At 40.8% G+C, this 25933-nt stretch overlaps 1 protein-coding gene and 1 long non-coding RNA gene across 16 annotated transcripts in view; both read right to left on the bottom strand.

The window, feature by feature from the left end:
• Positions 1-25933, bottom strand: part of pard3ab (par-3 family cell polarity regulator alpha, b) — a 373665-nt gene that overhangs the window by 247349 nt on the left and 100383 nt on the right. For all 15 annotated transcript variants that reach the window (XR_014870592.1, XM_085140456.1, XM_085140460.1 and 12 more), the window contains one exon: positions 3056-3239. Coding sequence is in view for 14 of the 15 variants with exons in the window: in XM_085140456.1 (XP_084996582.1) it covers positions 3056-3239 (184 nt within the window). In the remaining variant the exon portion in view is untranslated. The remainder of the gene's footprint in view (positions 1-3055; positions 3240-25933) is intronic.
• LOC146497264 (uncharacterized) lies at positions 8738-25563 on the bottom strand. Its single transcript, XR_014870601.1, has 2 exons — positions 16124-25563; positions 8738-16091 (listed from the first exon to the last, which is right to left on the bottom strand). It is a non-coding gene; the product is annotated as an uncharacterized LOC146497264 (long non-coding RNA).

Raw genomic sequence — 25933 nt, 5'->3', positions numbered from 1 at the left:
TCGGAATTGAGCATTAAGACCTGCAGTGTGAACGTAGCCTAAGGCTGCAGTCCCAAACGTTTTTTGCCCCATGGACCAGTTCAAAGTCTGACAATATTTTCACGGACCGGCCTTTAAGGTGTCGCGGATAAATATAATAAAATAAAATGATACGATCAAGACAAAAACTGTGGTATTTTGTAAATATAATAATAAACACGAATTCACTGTGTAATGTGTAACTTTATTAGCAGCGTCCTCCTGAAATGCGTCAACAACATTGAGAGTAACGTCCTCCTCTCTGCCCCTTAATGCTCTCTGGTCGCTATGGTAACATGTAAATATTTCTTTCAAAATAAGACACACAACTAAAACACGGGAAAAGACCCAGGGAAACTGAGTTAACGATAAAAAACCCAAAAACCATAAATTTCACACCTGAGCCTCAACTTTTGCGGACCAGTACCGGCCCCCGGGGGTAGGGGACCACTGCTCTAAGCCACGATTACGGTCCCCATAGCGTACTTTCAAATGTATGATGTATGCAAAAAGTTCCTCAACTAATTATTTTTTCCTACACCCTCCTGGTCTTCATTACAGCTAGTTCACACAAAACAAATGATGCTTCTTTGTCCCAGACACAAACAGAGCTCCGTTTTTACCCCCGTCTATTCATAATCAGGTTGTTTTTACCATTTTTTACCATTTGCACCAGTGTGATATGGAGTGAAATCATTTTATGCCCAATTTTTGTTGTTTTGTTAGTTGACACGGGTCAAAGCAGCAGTCGCACTGTGAGATGGCCAACCTTCATTTGATCCCAGGCCATCTCTGATCACAAGACAAGCTGCAACAGCCAACTTTCACCATCACTGTGCAACAAAAGACTACTGCTCTGGAGAGAAAAAAACTAAAGAAATAATCACAATTATTTCACTTTGATCATCTCTCATGTGGAATAGCGTAAAATCACACAGGGTACACCAAGCTCAGTTTTCTGCTATGTTCAAAAACACAATCTTTTTCAAGTTGGCATCTGAAAGCCTCACACGTCCACAACAGTAGTATTGTCCCTTAATTATTATTTTCTTATCTGCAGAGGTTTTTCAATTAAACAAAGCCAAGAAAATAACATCAATCCATTTGTGAATTTCAATAGAGCTCTCTGTCTAATAAGCTTAATCATTTTTCTTTTGAGCTCCTGGGCCGAACAAGAAAACTGGCAAAGCCCCACAGAGTCCAGCGCTTCTCGTCTCCTCTTCTCTCCAACATAAATCAGTGATTGAAAGCTAGTCTCATTAGGGTGCTTATGAAAAAAATAATCGAATTCCTTCTCTTCCATGTCAGACATTTTTCTTAAAACCCATTAAAATTCAGCTGATGAGATTCTGAGTCGTCAATTAAGCATGGTTAGAATTTATTATGAAGAAAGTTAAATTGGACATATCTGGCAGGTGTGATTGTAGCAGAGATGTCAATTTCTTACTGAAAATTCACAATCAGCATTCTCATCCAGAAACGCAATTAGGGCTAAAGTGACCTCCGTCGCACTGTGTGTGTGTGTGTGTGTGTGTGTGTGTCTGTGTGTGTGTGTTATTGAGACCAAGAGAAAAGGAAAATTGTGCTTTCTCTGTCAGTCAATGCTATTTCAAAGGTCATTAGTGAATAAGACAGTAGAGGGCTTTGGTGCTAATTAAAAGACAGTAATGAAAAAACTCCTTTTAACTTTTACTCTTTCTGATAACTACACGTAAAGGTGCTCGACACATCCAGTCTAGAGGTAAACAAGCTCTATGCTAAAAGTGATAAATCTTAATCAAACTTCTAGTTTAGTGCAGGAGCCTACTTTACAGTGCTGCTGTGATCACTAAATACATGCTAACACGCTAATTCTCTGTTTAAATCAGACTGACTTAGCCACTTCAGAGTGGCTAGCAAGCTAGCTAGCATTAGCATTAGCTGACAACTACCCGCTTGATCAAATACGGTCAACTCCGTAGAAGACAGCGCAGAAACGCAGCACCAACAAACAAATAAATACAAAGAGAAAAAGAAAGGCAAACATGAGCCTTCGAGTTGTTTTAATACAGTATGTAACTATAGATTTACTTTAATATCTTTTTGTCTGCATCCTATTCATTAAAAAAAACACTTGGTATTAATTAGACGCATTTCTTTTGAACCAAAAAAATATTTTGAATTCATGATTTTCTCTATTTTTGTTATTCAAATTTATATTAATAAAACCACATTTTTTTATATCAACTGTATTCAATAGACACAGTGAAGAGAGGACAGGAAAGCAGGGGCAGACATGCGGCAAAGGGCCGCAGGTCGGACTCTACGCTAACCCGGGCCAGCTGCTCTCAGCTGCATGGCATGTGGCCGCCCGCTCAACGTACTGAGCTAAACTGGCGCCCATAAAACCACAATTATTAATTATTCTAATACAAATAGTAGGAACACTTCTTTCTTTCACTTTAGGTAGTCTGATAAAAATATGGACGGGTGGTGACGGTTGTCTTTCTGTATATTTGCGTGTACATGTTTGCTCGCTTCTGTGCAAAAGATCTCGCTTGATCCGAATTGACAAATCACCTACACGAGTCACTTTCCCATTCAAACTCAGAGTAATTGCAGTAGAAGAAGCGACTTGGCCAGCGAAACTGCAGAGGTGAATGGCCTCAGCGTCACATTTGATTTAGGAGGCAGCGAATAGAACCAATTAGCCACTTTGGCCGGGGATCAAACGGCTATCTGTGTCTGGAAAAAAAAAAAAAGGCACCTCCTGTCCAATTAACAAAATTTATGAACAGGGCGACGGTACGGCTGGGACGTGATAAGGTGATTTGTTGTGTTTTCTCTATACTGCTGTGGTTGATGACATTTGACTCCAATGAAGATGATAACGTGAGGAATATAAGACAAACTGAATTAAATATTAATCAGCCAATGTTGCAGTTCCTGATTGTATCTTTAGGGTAATGATCCATCTGTCAAAAATAATGCATGTCTGTGCAAATAACCCTAATGGTACTTGATCCAGAAACGTGTGTTCTCCAGTCTCGCGACTTACTGGTGCGCAGGGCCGAAGGCGTGACCTCGATCTCGCTGGCGGCCTGGTAAGGTTGGAAAGCAGAGGCTCCGCTGCCTGCGCTGAGGTCTGCAGCAAACAGGTCGGGACTCTGGGTGCCTGTGGAGCTGGCACTGGTGCCATCACCGCCATGATGGGGTTCCTGTTCATCATATATAGCTATTAACTGCAGGAAAAGGGAAAAACAGAGGAGAGAGCACAAAAGGTCAGATTTCAGAAATATGTAGCTTAATGTTACACCGCAGTATAGCACAGGAAAAATATATATTTTTTAACTTTATGGAATGACAATGCTTAGCTGTAATCTGGATATAGAGAACAATTACAAAGGTGCAATGACAGGAAACAAAAAATGATAAACACCTAAAAAGAAGAAGATGATGATAATGATGAACGACTCTTTTGTGGCGATACCTAGTCAGTTTCCCTTAGACTTGAAATTAAGCAGCATTCATGCATTTTCCCCCATATTTAAAACTACACGGGAAAGGAGAGACTTCATTATCTGCAAATCTGATTTTAATCCATTTAATCCAGGAAGAGGCAAATAAGAATAATTAAAACACAGCACACTGTGTGATTTTTGAAGGTAGGCATTAACACCAACTGAACCACACTGGCTCAAAAATCAGTCCTACTGGGTGTAAATCAGGAAGTCCAAATCATAGCTGGTGTTCTATAAATGTAGAAGTGGCTTCCCTGAAAACATGCACAGATAAATAGAAGCCACGGTGGTCCTTCGCGGCTCAAATGCATGGAGACCGCACATAAAGTCCAAAGGAAAATTGAGGTGATTTAGACCCCCTCCCTATTTTATTCTATGACAGAGACACACTCATTATGTCCAATCATATTCTCCCTCCACTCAAAAAGCTTCGTCTTTCACTCCACGTCTTTATGTTCAAAGACCTCACAGATCTGATTAATTCCAGCCTCTGCAGAGTCCCTTTATTAGATTAAAGATTACATTCATGCCATCTCTCTGCGACTCCCACTAGGCCGGCGTATGTGTTCAGCTGGCTTCAGTTAGCTGAGGAGAAAATGAAAAATCCATCCAACACGTGCCAATTCGAGGGATGTGATCCGAGCGTCCCTCGAGGTGAGATCTGATGCAGAAGCACGACTGTGATAAGGTTTGCCCCCTAATGCACAAAATATTAACCACATTCAAAACTAGCACACGTGCTCAACCGCTCAAACATCTTCAAGACATCACTTCCCTTTATCTGGGTTTATTGACATGATCCAAACCAAAGGAAACGCCTGAACTTTAAAGAAAAACTGACCAAAAGCAGCTAGTCACAGACAACATACTAATTTCACCTCAAGGAAAATATATATATATTTTAAAAATACCATGCTGTGTGTGAAATAAAGATATGTTTTCGCAAGGGCTCTTTGAAGATCAGTAATAAGGGTTTCCAGGTTTATCGATTTTATTTAGCGTCAGAAATAGATTTTCCTCTTAGAGGAAGAGTTTCAAATGAAGCCAGTTTAACATTTATAAGAGGAGGGAATTCAAAAGGAGAAGCATTTCACTTCTTCCAAGCAAGCAATTCTTTAATCAACAATTTTAGTTGCATATCCATCATGAATACTGCTTTTAATATCATGGGCTAGAGCTAATCAGTAAGGTAACACTCAGGAGTATGAAAGCAAAACAATCACTACAAGTGAAGGTGTCTACATAACAAGCCTCGCTTCGACTGCAGTCGGAGGAGAAAGCTTCGGCTCTGATGGAGCTTTGCCACATCTGTCCTTGATGATGAGTAACTTTATAAAAGAAATCTAAAAAATATAACTAATTTGAATTTGGACTATTCGTCATTTAAAAGTTGCTTTCCAAAGCACAGCTGCAACTTTTATACTAATCTCAGGAAGTTCTGATCTGACACCGTGCAGAAACACGGTCTAATTTCACTACGGGCAACCAAGAGAGAAATTCTGTGTCAAACTGACCCAATTCTGATCAGCGATGACAAGAGTCCATCGCAAATGCTCAAGTGCAAGTGGTCACACCGGGAAATCCAAGCAGCTATTTAAAAAACAGCCACCACTCAAACCAAGGTCGAGGGCTGCCACTGGAGAAAAGAAGATCAGCCGAATTTCTATTCCATGCGGTTTTTGACTTTTTTATGGGCATAGACGGGGAACTAAAGGGTCACACCTCGCCGTTCACGAACGTACGGTACAAAATGACTGGAGGTTTTTTTTAAAAAGTAGTATATTTATACGTAACGTATGACTAAAATAAATGAAACCAATTCCATGGCGGAGTCGTTGTGCGTCTATTGCTTCAATGATTCTCACAAGTAACATCAAAGTCCAAACATCATCTTCATCACACTACAGATGAAAAGAAACTGCAAGCACAAAGTATTAACACTTCAAGGCCATTCAGGCTGCATACAGTGCAAATTAAAATACATCAAGTTCTCTAAATCACAACTCTTAAACACACACACACACACACACACACGGACAAATAAAAAGAAATGCATTGATACACACACAATTACATCTAGAGACACAAAGACACCCACAGAATCCATTAAAACACACACACACCATTCAAATCCAACGACCATTTTTCCAGCACATTAAACCTTCATTTCAGCCACATTTAGCCTGAGAGCTGTGGAGTTTCATAGCTTGCTGGACAGGCTCCCCTGGTGAGAGAGAAACACTCTCCAGGGCACACACACAAACACACGCACACTTAAAAACATTTACAGACCTCAACACTCATTTTTCCCCATTAGTCCCTTTACATAAACGCAAACACATTTACTTCGAATTACAGCTCGCTACAGCCAGAGGCTAATGTGAGCGCACGTTAATGAGGATTACAAAGGTCAAAGGGCGAGGCTGTGTGTGTGCTGCAGAAGTAATGAAAGTGTGAATAAAGACAGAAAAGAAAGGAGAAGAGGTGAAAATAGTGGACTGACAAGTAAAACAGGTGTGTGCGCTCAGGTGCGAGCGTGTGTGCGCTTTAGTGAGACTCATGAGAAAAGGGAGTGTGTGCTGTGTGTTTGTAATTGTGTGTTTTATGTGTACAAATCTATATAAACCTGTGAGTGTAGTCTGCGGCTCCCTCATTAAAGCTCAGTTCAGGCCACAAGGGCTGAGTCAGCAAACTCCCTGCCTCCCCGGGCTACTCCCCGAGGGCACCACAGAAGAAGAGCTCTCAACCCCATGTGCTGTTTTCAGCCTGTGTGGCTGTTATTACATGGTAATCGGTTCAGCTGCAGCGGGCACTAAAAATGTGTTCAGGCTGAACTTACCTGATATCGCTCGAAGTAGAAATAATCTGCAGCAATTAGCATTGCAAAAATAAAAGCCGTACAGCGCTGGGATATCTGACAAAAAACAGCAGCAATCATAAAACCTGTTGAGACACACAAATATCTGCCGCTAAAGCCATTTTGGACAGATCGTTAATCACATTCGCCCATTATCCCTGACGCTTTTCTGCATTATTATTATTCTATGGCATTAAGCTCCCAGTCTTTGACGCCTGAAAAAGCCTGCAGGGACCTCGAAATTTTTTCGCATAATTTAAATTATTGAAACCCAGAAACAGTCACTGGAAGTATTTGCATTGCATTGTTTTCTACACGGCATACAAATTGCGCATGTACGGGACCATTTGCTTACAGTGAACACATCCGTATGCAGATGAGTAGATAGTAATAAACATTTTTCAGTACAAAAACAAACGATTGCTGCGGGGTACACCAATAAGACACAACCGTTGCAAGAGTGTAGCTGCTAAAAAAAACTTAACTAGCAAACACGCCTCAAGCTTTCAGAAGGAACTGTCAGGAATAAATGCTGTTCAAGAAAAGTCCCCAAGAGTATTTTTTTTTAAACCCCAAAATATGCATTCAAGCCTTAATTTGCATTCCCATGAAAAGCTTGTATCAGATTGCAGCAAGCGGCATACGCCAAACTTTGGGCGGGTGGAATTATTTAAGTCGTAACAATATGAGCAGAAGATTGGTGGTTTGGAATGTCATATTTCCTACTAACATGTCCATCATTTGAATGCAGCACCAGACTTCAAGCTTAATGTTCCGCTTGAGTGTCATATGTAACACTAAAATGCACAGTAAAGTAAAAATGTTTTAAAAAAATTAAAAATACATTACTTATAATCAGAGTTGACTTTCAGTGTCTCGGTGGATTTGGCTTTTGGCTGCTATTACTTTACACGCTGAATAAGGTCAAAGGGAACATCATCTGTTGCCAGACTTCCCTTGGAAACTGACCAAACATGGGTTTTAAATAAGTGAATATGCCGTAGCGTCAGCAGTACAGGGCAGCGTTGTGACTGACAGATGCTCCCTCGAGGTTACGTGTTATTTCTGTCGGAGGTTTTGAATTGTTGTCTGCGAGCTAAGAAACAGCCCCGAGTCAAAGCTAATTGCTGAGGTTTGTTGACAAGCACAGCCCTGACCCTGCCACAGGAGAGCTGCTTAAACGCATAGGAGCGCACGCACGCACGCACGCTCGCACTCACGCACACACACACACACACACGCACACCACAAAACAAGGGTGACATCCAATTAGCAAGGTTCTGAGAAAAACAGAGGATGTAGAGTGAGAATTAGGTGTTGATTGGTCTGTGGAACTGTGTCAATATGTTGAAGACAACAAAAATAAATATGTAACCTGCTGTTTGCAAGGCACTATGTGTATTTTTCACTTGTCTTTCAAAGTAAGAGTACTTATCGAAAACAACTATACTTGCAACTTTTCCTTTATGTAACTTGCCATTTGTGTTATTAAGAATGTAATAATAACATCAGAAATATGAAATTAAAGGACTTCAGATTAAAGGGAAGAACTTTTTTGGTAAATATAAAATCCAAATGAAAATGATTTGCAATCCATCTGGCTTTATTATGTGCTACATTTCTGCATAGCTCTGTAATTACACCTGCAAAACTCGAGTTGACGTGAGGTTTCTATGCACTGCTGATCTTCTTTAATGCCCACTGAGCTGAGCAGAATAAATCAGAGATTGAGCTAACAGTAAACACTGCAACACACTAGGGCTGCCACGATTAGTCTACTAGTCACAATTACGTCGACTATTAAAATCGTCGACGACTGATTTAATAGTCGACGCGTCGTTTGAAGCTTTGTAAGATCCCAAAAGACGCAGGAATAAGTAGTAGGATTTAAGAGTGTAATAACGGACTGAAACAGAAGATGGCAGCACTGCATGTACAAGGATGCCAGCTGCCGTTAAACCCCGAAGAAGAAGAAGCTGTGTCCCAGAATTCATAGCGCAGCCAAGCTCAGTTTCCAACAATGGCGGCAGCTAGTTAGTTGTAATATTACTGTTATTATTTTTTCTGGGTCACAAAATAAACGTTTAACATATTATTAGGCGAGAATGTAGCTGTGTAAACCTCAAATATCTGCTCAGTTTATCAAGACACCACATATTTTCAAAAGCGCCCGACGTTTTCGGAGACGTCTGTTACCCACTAGCTCGATAGCTAGCCGGGGGCTAGGCTCACTAGAGCCCGTGAGAACACCGGACTCCCGGCAAATCGTTTACAAACCCACCGTCGTCTTTCGCTACTCAGGTTAAATATATATAAGTCACTTAGATAACTTTAAAATGTTATTGTTTGGCTTTTTTTAGTATTTTATTTGTTCCTGAGTAAATCGGTTTGGCTGAGATTAAAGTTATAGTTTTTACACAGCTGAATAAACATCAAGCAGACAACTGATTATCAGAAGTGTGAGATGCTCGAGAATATACTCCGGTGTCCTGTTATATTTTAGATAGCAAGGAGTTTATTAAACTTCACCGAAACAACCTGCAGATTTCATTAAAATTTTATTTTTAGTTAGCACATACCTTAAACACTTAAAGCTGTAAGCTAATGATAGTTATATAAGAGCAGATGCATGCTGGTGCAATAAGCTGTATGTTTTACGTCCAATGGATGCATGATCTGATTAGTCGACTAATCGCAAAAATAATTGGTGACTAGTGGACTATCAAAATAATAGTTTGTGGCAGCCCTACAACACGCACACACAAAAAGAGCAGACCTAGATAGAGTTTAAGTTTATACACAGACTGCGAGAGCTACGAAAACCAGAAAATAGCACCTAGCAAGTCAGGAATATTACACATGGCGGTCACACTTGTCATAAGCTGGATAATGTTAGCAACAATGGGTGTATGCCAGGTGGAAAAAATGGCTGATTCTGGTCTTCATATGAACAAACAATAAATAAACAAATCAATCAATCAATCAATCAAAAACCAAAAAACCCAAGCAGATGACAGTTAAGAGTTAGCAAAGAGGTATTTTGGAACTATTTTCTCTAAAACAAGTCCAATAAAAACATAATTTGCTGACGGCCTGTACTGCCTCCCTAACATAATTTAAGTAAAGCCTCTGAAATGTTGGAAAAAGATGCAACTCTCTCTTCATTCTGTGAATCCCTTTTTAAAGCACAGATTGATGTCACATAGCAAAAATATAGCAGTACTTTGGCTAACACAGCAACTGTGTGCAACTGTAGAAATCACAGCATGGAATAACAGAGCAGGTATGAACTAATTCAGGTGAATCAGTTTAATCCAACTTTATTTACACAGTGTAAAATCACAATAACAATGAGATAATGTATGTTAAGTAGATTTGCCAAACGCTGTCCTTTGATACTTTTATCAACTTGTATCCCCTTTCTTGCACTTAGATTCCTTTATATACTCAAAAACTAACAATTACTGAAGAGCAAATTACAGTGGAAAGTGTGAGTCAGCCCACTTTTCAGCAGTCACTTTCAGCTCGTAAATCATCATCATAACTCTGGCTAGAACAATATGCTGGCAGCGGGGCAAGAGAGAGGAAACCTGAGGTTTCTCAAAGGGGAATTAATCCTCACGGATGTGTGTTGGGGAGAGGATTGAATTTAGCAAGACGCAGTCACCGCTTGTGCCACATCAGCAATTGCCCCTTTTTATTTCATCGAAATTCCCCAGGCTTTTGCGGTGCGACCGTCCAAAAGTTACACTTGCCTTAGTTCTGGCTATCAACTCCAAAACATAAATCTTTCCAAGTTGAGCCTCCATCTATTGAGCGTTTGATTTATTCCCCCGTCACATAAAATAACGTCAAGTCATTACAGTTTCACACAGAATTATATTACATCAACAGACCGCATTTTCCCTCATGTCAAGCTCCACGTTGCATATCCTCTGTTCTTTCATAAGATTTATTTAATCTAAACTGTATATATCAATAAACGCAGACGCATAAAACTAAAGTGAGCTCGACTGATTATTTGAGCAGAGGGGAAATTAAGCTTGTCATACACACTGCAAATGACGAGACGTTGGATCCTGACACGATACCAAATGTGTCACTGAAATTATAAATGAAAGACAGGATTAAAAATGGTGATAAAACTGATTATTTTTATTATTAGTGATTTTCATTTTAAGAAATTCTCTCTTTATGTTCTGCTGGTTTGGTGCACTGACAGTCCAGAATGAAGATAAAGCCTAAAAATGTAATAACGTATGAAAGAAATTGAAATTTTTCAAGATATAAATATTGGTAGAAGGCTATTTCAAGCCAAAATCAAAGAGCTCAAACGTTTTCTTTTGATCTCCAAAAGTTGATTCTGTTCATGTGGACGTAGCGTATTCTGGGAGAAACGTTTCGTCACTCATCCAAGTGACTTCTTCAGTCTCAGCTGACTGCAGGATTCCCCAATCTTATAAACAGTACATTTGCATAATGACTGAAACCAGCCCACTGAAGGAACAATGGGCTGTGAGGTCAGTTCCTTAATCATAATTATGCAAATTCTCATGACCATTGATCAACAACCACTGACCAAAACCCACTGATCAAAGACCACTGATCAATGGCCATGAGTACCATTCACAGAGAGTTGGGGAATGGCTGCAATCACAGCATCAACTTTTGGAGATTTATCTTCCTGGATGATTGAGAATGCATCAAGAAGTTTTCTTTTGAGTTATTCTTCGCCATCAAAGATTACCCTGATTCTGGGAATCAAAACCTTTCAGTTCTTTGGCTTGCACTATACCAGTTTCAGACCAGGAAGTAAGAGGGCAAAAAGGAAAACCGTCAGCAAAATGAAGCAAGTAACCACTAAACTTTCACCTACACAGCTGTGTAATCCAAAGCATTTTCCTCTAGGTCAAGAAACAGCAGTCTGGAACAAATTTTCTTGGTTACACACTTTATGTCGAAAGTGCGAGGTTGCAACAGGCCTTTTCCCAAAAGCAACAGCCATCAAAGCCCTCACCATCAGCTCGCCAGAGCCAAAACCCACACGGTGCAGACAGGCAGTGACCAATGTTACTCCCGGGTCAGTATACCACAGTATTTATGTGAGGAGTTTAGTTTCAAAATGAGATATCTAGCGATGCGGGAAAAGACGAGACACACCATCAGTTTTAAAGAATGGTTGCAACTTAAAACCTCAGATGACAGTATGATAAAACTCCAAGTTTTTAAAAGATGACCTTTAGATCATTTCTTATTTGAAAATAGATATTTACTTCAAATATTTAAAAATGAAGCACATACTTATTTTGTCATTACATCCATTTCTTTCACTCATGAAATCTATCTGCGGTTTGGGAAATGGGAGGAACACGACTCTTGACAGGTTCATTAGGTAAAAGCAGGAAACTGACTGTACATTAGGTCTTTCTTTAGAACCCTAAAAAAGGTGAAAACGCTGTGACAAGAGTTATGGTTACATGGTTTCTGCTACATCAGTAACATATACATGAAGGCGGCGAGAGCGATTTATCAAAAGTAGGGAAAGAAGACGTTTGATTTGTAAACTGAGAGGTTCGTGAAAGTTTTTAATGTAGCTGCTGGTGGAAAGCTGTACGGCGAGGTCATATAAAAAGGTACATTATCACATATCTGGTAGGATATATGGTATTTTCCTCAGCTTTTATTAACAAAAGGAAAAGCATGTGGCTTAAAACACAGCCTCTGGTATGAATCCGAGACCTTTAGAACCAACTGGAACAGTAAAGACCGTCTTATTTCCCAGGACATTAAATACTGGAAATAGGGAGAACTGAGTGAAAATGGGGATGACAATGGTGGGGAATCTGGTAGGGAGTTAGGCCCCGATTATGAGGTGTATTTGATGGTCTCGGAAAGGCAAATGCCGTTCGGTCTGCCTTCGCCACAGGATGTCTGTGGATGCAGATGGGATGTGCAAGGGAAACTGTACAGTAGCCACGGAGCGACAAACAGAGTTAGCTGTTCCAAGCTGCTAAAAGTAAATCAGGTGACCTTGTTAAGAATAAGAATCCTTTATCATTGAGTTCACAGTATAAAAATAGTTTTACTTTCCCCACATACATATTGTTGGCAGAAAGCTCACAAAAATGTTGTTTTTGTAATAGCTAGAAGCAAAAATCATTGGCAAAACTGAAATTTGATTAGTATCTAGCATCTGTGCCTGACTAATCAGTTTAGGGCAATATACAAATGAGCCTGTCACTTCTAACTTGTCATGTACGGCTGCATGTAAACGAACCTCTTGGCATCACATATAAACACTAAGCTGCTCATAGTGTCTAAACCTAACCAGTTCCGGTTTGTTCAAAGCTCCCACACACGACACAAATGATGGCCTTCCTCAACTACAACCTCCTGAGACTCCTAACGAAGCTTCTGTAGCTCTTTCAACAAGGAGCCTTGAGGACTAGTGCATCAACGCAGGGACGACATCCTCAGATTAAAACACAGTGGAAGGTCTCATGTATCACAATGTGTCCTATCTCACTTTGTGTGTAATAAAGCTATCCTCCAAAAAAATATATTTCTATTAAAAACGTCATAACTGACATCAGAGTACACTTGTTTTTCTAAAGCTTCCCTTTCAACACATCGCTGTCCTTGGAGCATTAAATGTGTATTCAGAGCCACTACTAGATTCTTGCATTAACTTCACAATGCAGTTAATGCAAGAAGTGCTGGATATAAAACTGTTTAGTTATTTTGAAACACTCCTTCACAGTCAACAGATATCACTCTAATCCAGCGGTCCCCAACCTTTTTTGTGCCACGGACCGGTTTATGCCCGACAATATTTTCACGGACCGGCCTTTAAGGTGTCGCGGATAAATACAACTAAATAAAACTAGTACCGGTACCGAAAAAAAGAAGATTTATTCATAACACACGTGAAAAGACCCAGGAAAACCGAGTTAACGATAAAAACTATAACAAAATAACGCTGAAAACCGATAAAAACCCTGAAAACCATACATTTCACACCTGAGCCTCAACTCTCGCGGCTCGGTACCAAACGACTCACGGACCGGTACCGGGGGTTGGGGACCGCTGCTCTAACCCACTCACGCGCTCACGTCTACAAGTTTCAGAAACAAATTTAAGCCTTTGTGGGAAATCACTGGAGAAGAGCTCCCTGAGACTAGAGGAAGTTTTGCAAAGCAGATTCGAAGCGTGCACTATGAACGAAACAAATACGAAACACGTTTACTGCCCCCAAACGCCACTTTTCCCTACATACTTTTACTTTGTTTTCTCGACAGTGTGCAATCCTTAATTACTTAAGTCTGCGTAAAATAGCGTAAAGTTCAAGATGTCTGATTGTTTAAAACTTTCTCTTGCTTTTTAATTTCATTTGACTCATTTGTACTCAGAAAAGAGTGTTGCAACAATTAGTCTTTGTGGAAAAGTGTTCATCTGAGCAGCACAAGCCAAAGGGGCAGTGGTTTGGATGTGTGACTGATGTGACTAAGATTAGCTGAGGTTGCCAGACGAGCAATGCAACCCCAAACTCCCACAGAGACTGGGTGAGCTCAGGCAGAGCACGCAGTAACCTTGACCTCAATGAGTTTCACAAAAAACACACAAAGGAGAAGGAGATGTATTAAACACAGGGGAAGGAGACCCGACACTGACCAGGTGCGAGCCAACCTTCCCAAACATCCACTCCAAAAAACACCTTTCGGTTTCTCATTCAAAACTCAATCTGACACAAAAACACATTCATTTGTGAGAAAGCACACATTTAGGATTACTGTGTAATAGAATTGGGGACAGCTCAGACCAGTGTGAAACAATCCCAGTCACACTGATGACCTACTATCCATTTCACTTTAATCCAGACAATAGAAAACATGTGGGGGGAAAGCAGTGTGCAGCCTGAGTCGAGGCCAAACGGACAAATGAAAACGGCAATCAGGCAGAGCCAGGAGGGAGTGAGGGAGCGAGGCACTGAAGGTAATTCATTCTCCAAAATGAGAGCAGGGCTGAGCTGTGACTCGTATTCCCTGAAAGATACTCCCCTAGTACACCACTTTTTATTCAACTCAAGTTCTGCTGAACTTTGGCCACATGTACGGAAACAGTACTTGCAAAATATTTACTTTGCATAGCCATATACTTTTATCTTTGATTTCTTTTCTTAAATATAAACTTGAAGACAGGTTTTGGATGACATTTATCTTCTGATCTGATCTGGAGCATTGAGGTTTAATGGCAAGGAGGAGAGACATTAACAACAATGGAACAATTGTTGCTGCCCATCAATCAGGGAATGGGTCATAAGGCCATTTCCAAACAATTTGGAGTCCATTATCCACATGTGAAAAACACTTAAGACAGTTGCTAATTATCCCTGGATTGGCAAATTCACCCCATCGGCAGACTGTGAGATACTCAGATAAACTGGAAAAAACTCAAGCGCTACAACTCAGACTCCGCAGGCCTCGGTTAGCACGTAAAATATTAAAGTTCATGGCCTGTTTGGAAAGGTTATGGCCTTATGGAACAGTATTCTTTGGAAAGACAAGACCAAAGTCAAGGTGCATGGATATCATACACAGTGTCATGTTTGGCAAAAACCAAAGAACATATCAGCACAAACACCTCATACCAACCATCAAGAACAGTGATGGTGAAAAAGGAAAGAATCAAGGTGTTGCATTAACCCAGTCATGTCCAGACCTCAACCTGACTGAAATGCTGTTGTTTATAGAAGCCAAGCAGGTATAGAAGCAGGCGACCCACATAAGGCTTCTCCAAAGGCTCAGGTTTAAACCTCCCATTCTCTCCACTAATATGGCTTAGAGATTTTAGCCAGGCTGCTGGAGAGGAGAGTCCATCCATTAGTCAAACCTCAGAGGAGAAACAGTGTGGCTGCAGTGATGCTGCTGCCGTACCAGTCAGTGTGTTCTTTATTGCTGTATTTAAATCACTTTGGTGAAAACGTATTGCCCCTCCAAATTCATTTCAGTAATTACTTAATGAATACTTACGAACTAGTTATTTATGACTCAATTATTTGATGTATTATTCTTTTACAATCATTTAAATCTGGTTATATGAAATAAAAGATTTTTTCTATCAACTCCCACCGTGGAGTTTTATTTCAGGCTCATCTTCTCATGTCAAATTAGAGAAGCCTTGTTCTCAACTGAGCCCCATCTGCTCATTCACTTACCTGCGACAACTAAACTGACTGTTCTGGATATCTGAGCTTTAAAACAACAACAACACCGAATAAGAGTGCTGACAGTCGTTCAGCTGGGTGAGAAGTGTGTTTAATTTAAGCTGCTGAAAGCTGATAGATGTTGATACAGCACAAAAAAAAGAAAGAAAAAAAATCCAAGTGAATAGAAACACACAGACCATTTCCTATGGCCAAAAACCTGATACTGCACGCTGAACCCATTACTGAAACCTCTGTAAGAGTTAAATATCCTCTGGTTTGGTGGGTAGAGCAAAATACATCTATCGGCATGAGCACAGCTTCGTTTCTCATTGAGGCTGCCCGCTCTAAAAACAAAATAATCTCCATCATCATCAACTTATCACTCATGTCATTGACTGCTTTATATACGCTGCATTCACACTGCACCACCACTCTGACAGGTTTGGTGTATATACACTAACAGCAGGCAGATTCTGGTGTTCACTGTAAACTACAGACTGCAGGAGGAGTTCTTTCTATTTCAATATTACTGGAAGTACAAACTAGCCCTGACCACTTCTTCAAACTTAAAATCATTTTGTAACAAATATATACATAAATTCAGTTGTTAGATATCTAAACATTCAATCCCCACTAACATTCTTATCCAAACTGGCCTACTTTTTTAAAATCAGCTGTCCAGGACTAAAAGGTTTTGGATCTTGAAATCATGTTTTCTGATATGAAATCCCCACACAGTTGTACCGAGCTCGGAGGCTGTTTCTGCAGAATAAACCTTGTGAGCTACGGACAGTTTTTCATACAGCAGCTTCAGGGCCGAACTGTGTGGTGATCCGTCTCTATCATTTCAGTTACCAGAGTAAACAACCCAGACAAGCCAAAGCCAGTGCTGCTGGCTAAAAGAAAATATACAAAATAGCACAAGGAAAATCTGTGAGTCTGCTCAGCAATGCTCACTGATATATTGTGCACCGTATCTGGTGAACCAGTTGTATATTTGTAAAGTAACCAGGACTGATTGTTTTAGCTCTTACCTTTGCGAGCCTAAAGGAAAGGTCACTCCATTTTTAAGCTCAACATACATTTTTGGAACTCACGTTAGACTAAATAACAAGTACAAAACCAAGCCTGAACCGAGCACACACCAGCCAAACGTATCCTTGTGAAACCTGATCTGACGGAGATGGCACCGACACACTTTACGTCCTGTATTGATCACCACTCCTGCCATCAAACAGAGAGATAAGGAGATAAAGATGAGGCTGAAAAGCAAACGGGGACTCCTTTAATTGAACGGCCACAAAAATCTGTGTGTGTGTGTGTAGACAAGCTGGTTCTGGGTTGAGGGGGTTGTAAGCTAGCAAACTAATGAGCACCATACATCACATGCTATCACTGTTAATCACACTTAGGGCTATATTTAGCCATTTAGCTTTAATTACCCGTTTTCCATAAAGGTAATCAGTACTTAGTAGGGAACACGTAGCAGGCGATACGGAGTCTGTGTGTGGATGTTTACGTTTATAGGTGTGTTTTAGGTAAGACAATCTACATGAAAATAAGAGCTCTTGGGAGGAACCTGTGGCTCTCAGCATCAACTCATAAAGCTAACAGGTCATCTTAGGTTTCAGTGCCACAGTCCTCGAGACAGCTCCTTGCAATTGCTTTGGTTGCTAGATGGTTGCAACAGTCGCCAAAAATCTTCATGAAACACTTCACGCAAGTCGAGCTGCTCGAGAGTCACAGAATTTACAGAAAATGTTACATTTTTGTGACTTATATCGTTATCGGGAAGATATAATTCTTATATCGGGATATGAGATTTTGGTCATGTCGCACAGCCCTAGGTGACTCAGCTACAACAAAGTTTGTTTTTTTGTTTGTTTTTTAAAAAGGGGGTAAAAAATGGCTGCATAAGATGTAAAAATGTAGATGCAAAACACAAAAAAGAGAAGTGTGAGGAAAGGAAAAAGAATAAGTTTGGATGGAAGAAGCTCGAGAGGGGAGAAAAGGAAGAAAAAGGAAGGAATAGATAAGAAAAGGACAAGGAGCAAGGAGATGATGGGGTTAGCAGAAGAATGAAGAGGAAGTGGGTGAAAGGAGGAAAGAGGCGAGACCAATGGTCCATGAGAAAGACTCGTCGGAAATAGCACAAGCTCTCACGATGGAGCCGACGGTGCTTTAAACTAAGCTGTTTCTTCACAGAGCCTGGCTGAGATGCTCAGAACACAGCGAACTGGACAGCTTCCCTTCTCTCTTTGCCGGGAATTATTCTGTCACTCCCTTGGCCTGGACAAGTGGTGCTGGGAGAAGTGTTAGTGTAGCGTGAGCGAAATCAGCGTGTGTGTGTGTTTTTGTGTGTGTGTGTGTGAGTGTGAGAGAGAGATTGCAGCAACACAGCTGGCAAGCCTCACGCTGGCTCGAGTGGTGGGGCATTTTCTGTTGCACAATGAAACAGCCATCAGCGAAGAGGAACCCACTGTTTTTTTTTTAAGCAATAAATCAGCTGAGGTAAAGAAGGTGGGAAGTGATGGGAGGCAGGGGGAGGAAAAAGAGGGGGGGTTGATGGGAGATTGAATGGCAGAAAGGACGGTGAAGAGACACACACACACTTGGAAAAAAGAAAAAAAGAGTTAGACTCTATTGCCCGTATTAAGCATATACTTTATAAGAGACCTTTCAAGTTTTAAAACCCTAAAGAGATCGCATGGCAGCAGCAAAGGAAATTACTTGTTCACACATAAAGCTAACACACTAATGGGGCTACAACTATTTCCGATGAACACGCATTAGAGTCTTGTAAATATTGTTTTTGGGGGCTGTCCATATTTGGATGAGAGGTTGAAATGCCACATCATCAGCCAACACTGGAGCTAGCTTGTTTATCAATGTGAATCCGTGCACGGTCCCTAAGCACACACACACGCACCTGCAATAAATGCAATACCAGAGTATCACTGAAAAACCAGAGTCAACTTCTTGTACATGCTGCACCTAGCAAGCCACACATTTTTCCAGATATCTGCAGTAAAAATGCTCCAAAATCTCAAACACAAAGGAGAGGTCTGAACTCTTTTTAATGTTATGTTTGTAATAATTTTCTGCTTGACAGAAAACCGCAGTCTAATACTGAAAAGCTTCAACGACAATTCTTCCCTAGTTGTCTGCTTTCTCTCTTTCTGGTCGGTGTAAGATTTTTGGGGGGAGTTTTTACTGCAATTATGGTAAAAATTACATTCACCCATGTGAGAAGGTGCACTAGTGAGAATAGGGGGAAAAGAAACTAGCATGACCACCAGTATGCATCAGCCTAATGACTCCCACTGAGCCGAAATGAGTCCAGTGCAAACAAATTACATCTATAACGAAAACACAGAGGGTAAGGGTTATCTTGGTTCAGTTTTCATTTACAGTGCTGTGAAAAAGCATTGTAATATTTTCTTTTGCTTCATGAGATTTAATCAAAAGGCTCTACAACTTCAAACATTATGATAAATAAATGAACAAAAGGAGCTCTGCATTAGCTCAAAGAACCATTTATATTAATGACAGCAGTGCCTGTAAATTAAACTGTTTTTCATGTTTGCCTGTGTTTGCGCTCAGTCGCTAAAAGAACACAAGACTGTGCTGCTGTGTCGCACTACTGTACTTGCACATATTGTAAAGTATATTGATATTCCTGTATGTAATTTATTTGTTACATTGCATTTTACAAAGCTAAGAAAGCAATCTCAAAGTTGAGCCTGATGTTGCCTTCCTAATAAAAGACTGGTAGATTAAATTGGAGCAACCCAACTCAATCTAAAGAGCTTAGAAAGAAACGCGTCTGGACTTCTTTAAGTTCTTGAAGACGTTTCACTTCTCATCTGAGAAGCATCTTCAGTTCTAGGTGGAGAGTCCCAAATTGAAGTCCTAGGGGAGTGTCCCTCAAGGGGGTCATGAACCCCTTAACAATCCTCTACCTAATCACACGAGCCAAGGTGTGAAAATGGGTGTAGATCAGCCAAGGTTTCAGGTGAACACGCTGTGAAACCTAGCCCCACCCTATCATTTGATTTCCTGAGTTCAAAAGGCCCAGGATATGAGTGGGCGTTAAGAAGTCTGGGAAGGGATCTCAAAACTGGATTATAGATGACAGACAGTTGGTGTTGTAAACCATCGCCTCTGTTCAAAGATGTTCGATCACGGTGGACATAGATGGCTTCTTTCACTCTTCTTTCAAACCACCTGTCTTCTCTGTCCAAAATGTGAACATTGGCGTCCTCAAAAGAGGATAGATGCAGATAGACCGCCGAGTCTTGTCCCGTGGAGGTGGCTCTTTTATGCTGTGCCGTGCGTTTATGAAGTGGCTGTTTGGTCTCTTCAATGTAGAGCTCTGAGCATTCCTCGCTACACTGTACAGACACAACCCAACTCACTATTATTTACATGAGTGTGTTAACTTGGAGGACGACCCTGGACCCTTTCGTAATGAGACACTGGACCGGATGAGCACCTTTTCTTCCAACCTGCTCCTACACAGGCTACTTTACCCCAAACCTGTTCTCCAAGTCCATGGAGAAATATATTTGTTGCACTCTGCTACACTTACACATACTGTTGTTCATAAAGTCAGCAAATCAAATATACCCATATGAACAAAATAGAACATAATTACTAAAATGTACTGCTATTAGAGCTTCTCAGCCTGCAAGTACTACATGGTAGAATTCCAAAAACCACACCACTATAATCTCTGAAGACATCATTAAAAGAATATTTGCAGAACAACTATTACCCCTGAGCTGTGTGGGCAGTAACCCATCATAAATAAAGTCCAGATCTGTATAAGAGCAGCCCCGGTGGGAATGAAAGTGCTAATACTAAACATGTTAGTGCCCTTAATAAATCTGCAGAAACACTTTGTGTTATGGAGGATTTAGGGATACTTTCAAACTGCGTGCCTGTCATTAGACGGCATCTGCGACTTTATGCGCACATATGTCTGTCCAAGGATTTGAAACCTCAAGATGTAAGACTGACCCACATATGCAGCCGTTCTCCAGCCAGGCGGAGGTCTCGTAAGCCTTGCTGTAATTGAGGGCCAAGGGAGCACCTCGGGAGTGACGGTCGTTTAATGAGAAATTATAGTTGTGCTGATGCTTTCAGAAAACCTGACTCCATTTGATAGTAATTACATCTCATATGGTTTCATTACGCAAGCTCCTTATTTGGATTAGGAAATATTACAACTGAAATAGGAGAGGATAAACTCTGCTGGGATTAACACTCATCTGAGACCCGAGACCCCCACAGCCCCTTAGCAACCCCCAACACACACACACACACACAACCTCATTTTTGTGTGCGTTTGTAAGGGAATTCACTGGTCATTAATACATAAATAATACCGTGACCTTATATGAATCATCTTCGCTTTGTCAATTTGCTCAAATTACAGTGATTAGTGCCGTTACAGAAGAACAGGACTAACATAACTAAGAGTCTCCAAGGTGGTAATCACACTAGATTAGCCTTGATGCATTCGCAACTGGCTCCGGCGGGTTCGAAGGATTTTGTGCACTCTTGATATTTCCCATCTACTTCTTCCTGAAAACTGTGCATTTCTTAGAAGCTGTTTAAGCTAAAAGAAAGGTGCAACTGTAAGTGGGTAAGTGCTCAGTCCACAGCACAGTGCAGGCTCAATTAAATCATCTGCGAGCAAAATGAAGCAAAGTCCTGCAGATTCTGTTCTGGACCAACTGAAGTAATACTATATAAAATGAATATATTTCATGCGATATAATCAAAATCTCATATCCCGACATAAGACATTTATCGTCCAGACAACGATATATATCACTAAAATTTTACATTTTTTGTACATTCTGTGAACCTCTCATCTTCACTGGCCATGCTGGTATTCTCTGCGCCTGCATCCACGTGGTGACTGTAAGCGCCATTTATAGTTACTCATGTTTGTATTTGAGGTAATTTGTTTGATGCATATTCTGAAATTTGATGTTTGAGAATAATGTATTTTGTCATCATTTCAGTTTATTTTGAAAAACCTCAAACGGATCTTCAGCTTTATTGTGAAAGGTTTATGTGGAAAATAAACGAGCGGACGGCGGAGCCGCACGCTGGGTTTACCGTCGTTGTTGCTAACGACAGCGCGTAAGAACAGTCGCTTGTCCGTCCGTAGTGTGGTTATTTTAAATATAAGAGAAAGAGAGAACTTTAAGAAATTAATATAGCCACTGCAGCGACGATCAAAACGATGAAAAAATATTCCCGCAAACTGACACCACGAAACAAATGATAGCGTAAGATGAAATGATATATATTAGGGCTGCACGATTTTGCATAAAATGAGAATCACGATTTTTTGGCTTAGAATTGAGATCATGATTCTCTCACGATTTTCTTTTCCAATATTTATTGCACTTATTAACTGCACATCAACTTCGTAACAGTTGAGACTGAACATAAAAACAATAAATAAACATAAAAACAACAAATGTCTCACATTTTGTCGTTGCCGCAAAATGTTGTACTGCTTGAAATTCCATCTCCACCGGACGGCACTGTGTAGCGTTTGTCTAGGGTGTTGATCATTTTCCCAAATCCCTCGTTTTGCACAGTGTTGATGGGAGCCATATCTTTGGTCAGGTGATAAGTAATAGCCTCCGTAATTTCTTTGTGCCTGTTAGAGTTCGACGGGTATAGGGAAGCGCTGTATAAGGTTCCCGTTATTGATGTTTGGGTGGTTGACCGGTGTTGTGCCAAAAAGTGATTGTCTGCCAAAAACTGATTTCCGGTATTTGCCAAAAACTGATTGCTTGTATTTAAACTGCTATAAGTAACTTGTTGGGCTATAATATGTGAAACATATGTCAAATGCATCGCTTATGGATGACATAAAGTCATCTTGAGCCACAAACAGCATTCGTGTAACAAGGTAGAAGCCGCGATCAGTTTTTGGCAGCGACTTTTATATAACCTTTATTTATGCAGTTAAAAAAAATCTCATTAACATTAAAAATGTCTTTTGTAAGAGTAAGTGGGTCAAGAGGACAGCAGAAATGGCAGCAAATATTACAATAGTTCTGTAAAAATATTTTAAGTGGGGATAAAGGACCGGATTGGTTATAATGTAAGTACAATAACACAGAGTTGTAAAGATACTTGAAAAACGGATAATTTTTTAAATTCTCTATATAACCCCTTTGTAAACCCTGTTCACCGAAGTGTATTTACGAACATACGTAAAGATATTACACAGAAAAAATACACAGAAACATTGGAAATCAGTTTTTGGCAGACAATCACTTTTTGGCACAACACCGGGACGGATTTTCTCCTGTCACTTTCTCGTCATCCCTGACGTGCTCTCCGTTGTTTTTTCCCCTGCCAATTTTAGCATCACACGGCACAGCTTCTGTATCACGTGGTATAAGGCTCCGCCCTTGTCATTTGTTGAGCAGGAAGAGTGAGCGCTTGTTTTCATGCAGATTACGTCCCGGATCAAAATGCGGTACAATCGTCGTCTTTTTTTTCTTTTTCTTTTTTAAATCGATGTCATTTGGAAATGAGATCGCACATAAGTATGAATCGAGATCGCGATTTTCTAACGATTAATCGTGCAGCCCTAATATATATCTATATCTGATATATATTTTTATATCGAACAGCCCTAGTTTCATGACAGTTTTTATTTATTTGTCAGTTAATCGTCTTATTTGATTGCTTAAATACTAACAGTTAAATATAAGTTACATGTCTTCTGCTTGCTTTTAAAACACTTTACCTATTGAGCCAGTCAGTAAAGGTAGAAACAACTTCAATTATAAATTATCAGCTGAATTGTATTATAGTACTGTATATCGCATCGTATTATGAATACTAGGTGTGTTATAAAACGTGCATGCTTTGGTCTGAATTCAACTTAAAGCTCATAAAATGGGCCAGAAGCCTCCAACTCAGTGACGGCTTCAACCTTTATTTCACTTGGGAGGCCTTTCTGGGTCAGTCTAAATGCTTTTATGACCACTGTTGACAATGGGACACCTAAAGTTTGCATAGAGAATATTTCAGGCTGCGGCAGCTTTCCCATTACCACAGATAGTGCACTTGAGATTTGAAGTGCTTCTGCTAAGTCAGAGGTAAGAGCCAGTGGATTTGAGGTGCAGTGGTATTAGCCCTGCGAGTTTAGGCTTTAATCCAGGCCGAGGTAGCGCAGACGTCAAGGTTTTCCTCGAGTCTATCTCTTACACCCACACTCACTCTCAGGAGGAAACACACACCCCCACAAGTTAACTCTGTGCAAATTTATGAGTTCTAACCTGCACACACACCAACGCAGAAGTTAACTCTTACCTTAAAAGAACCCGAAGTTTCCTCATCTCTTTCTCACACACATACACCTCCCCAAACCCATCATCAAATCTCTTTGCCTTTCACCACCTCCATCCTCAGGAGAGGAGCCCCAGCACTGAAATCTAATTAAAGGCTCCATAAGCAGAGCTCAAATGAAACTGTCACATCAAAGTCGCAGCTGGGACGGAATGACACAAATCAATAAGATTGAGAGCTTCGGCAGATCCCCCTGCACCCCGGAGACTCCTGAGCAGACCTGGGCTGGGATTAGGCCAGTCAGACTCCACTCAGGTGGGAGGAGAAAGGGCTCTTCTTTGTCTATCTATTAGTTTCTATGTCTGCCCAGCAAAATCCGGATTTAATTAAGAGAGTGACTTTGATTAGTTTCACCTTCTTCACCCTGAGCGCACTACAGAATCAGGTTCTGTGTCTTTCAAAGGTTATCTCTGATCTACGACATTTTATTTCCAATTCTTCTCAAGTCACCCACTTTATTTACTGCCGGGTGTGTCGATAATAAGCACACAATACATCCCTTGGTTTTGATGCTACAATGTACAGGGTTTAGGTAATAGTTTAGCCCACCTGACTCCCAACTCCTTGTGGTTGCACTTAAACACACTGAGTAAGCGCCTCCTTCCCACAGGCAGGTTTAGTGTTATGACAGGCCATATACTGAGTTGGTTTCCTTTAATTTTGGTAAATAAACCGAACAAGTGAGTGAAAGTAAAACATAAGTACAAACAACTGAAAGCAACAGGGGGGAAAAAGTACATCCAAACTTTTGTCCACCCTCTAAAACAGGGGTGGGCAACTCCAGGCCTCCAGTGCCGGTGTCCTGCAGGTTTTAGATGCGTCCCTGAGCCAACACAGCTGATTTAAATGACTAAATGACCTCCTTAACATGTGTTGAGGTTCTCCAGAGGCCTGGTAATGACATAATCATTTGATTCAGGTGTGTTGACGCAGGGTGATATCCAAAACCTGCAGGGCACCGGCACTCCAGGCCTGGAGTTGCCTACCCCTGCTCTAAAATAGGGCCACTGTGTCATGGCCACCGACGTCCAAGATCACCTTTATTGGATCTTTGTGACGTCAGCCGAAACTTTCAAGTAATATTTGACCCTGTGCGGCAAAAAGCATCAAGTTAAAAAAAAAAAATAAACGAAACAAAGCTTAGCATACTGCTACTAACTTTTACTCTTATGTATATGTACATTTATGTATCAATGCTATACATATAAATCTTCCATCCATCCATTCGCTTCTGCTTATCCTTTTTAGGGTCGCGGGGGACGCTGGAGCCTATCCCAGCTGTCATAGGGCGAGAGGCGGGGTACACCCTGGACAGGTCGCCAGTCTGTCGCAGGGCCAACACACAGGGACAGACAACCATTCGTGCTCACTTTCATTCACACATTCACAGCTAGTGACAATTTGATTATCCAATTAACCTATCCCCACAAGCTGCATGTCTTTGGACGGTGGGAGGAAGCCGGAGTACCCGGAGGGAACCCACGCAAACACGGGGAGAACATGCAAACTCCACACAGAAAGACCCCGGCCTGATGTTGGAATTGAACTCAGGACCTTCTTGCTGTGCGGCAACAGTGCAAACCACCGTCACGGTGCTGCTATGTAAGGCAGCACCGTGCCACCGTGCTGCCTTACATACATTTATAAATCTTTGGTTTATAAAATTCAACTGAATGTGCGTCATGTTTTTGACTTTTTTATCTTTCCATATATTCATATAATGTACTCACATGAGTAACATACTGGAATATAAACTGTTTTCCCAAAAAACAATGCTTAATTTAGGAGCGCTCTGTCCACTCAGGTATCCAGTGTAACCACAGTAAGAGCTGAGCAGCTCTGCTGAGCAGGTGGTTGATTAAGGGTCTTGCTCAAGGGCACACAAATGATGAAAGTGCTACTTTTTCACTCGACATATTTATCCCGCTGTTCTGGGAACGGCACTAGTCACAAGCTTGG

The sequence above is a fragment of the Neolamprologus multifasciatus genome, chromosome 18 (assembly GCF_963576455.1).
Source record: "Neolamprologus multifasciatus chromosome 18, fNeoMul1.2, whole genome shotgun sequence".
In the NCBI taxonomy this organism is placed as follows: domain Eukaryota; kingdom Metazoa; phylum Chordata; class Actinopteri; order Cichliformes; family Cichlidae; genus Neolamprologus; species Neolamprologus multifasciatus.
Note: the sequence above shows the minus strand (reverse complement) of the source record. Positions and strands in the feature narration are given on the sequence as shown.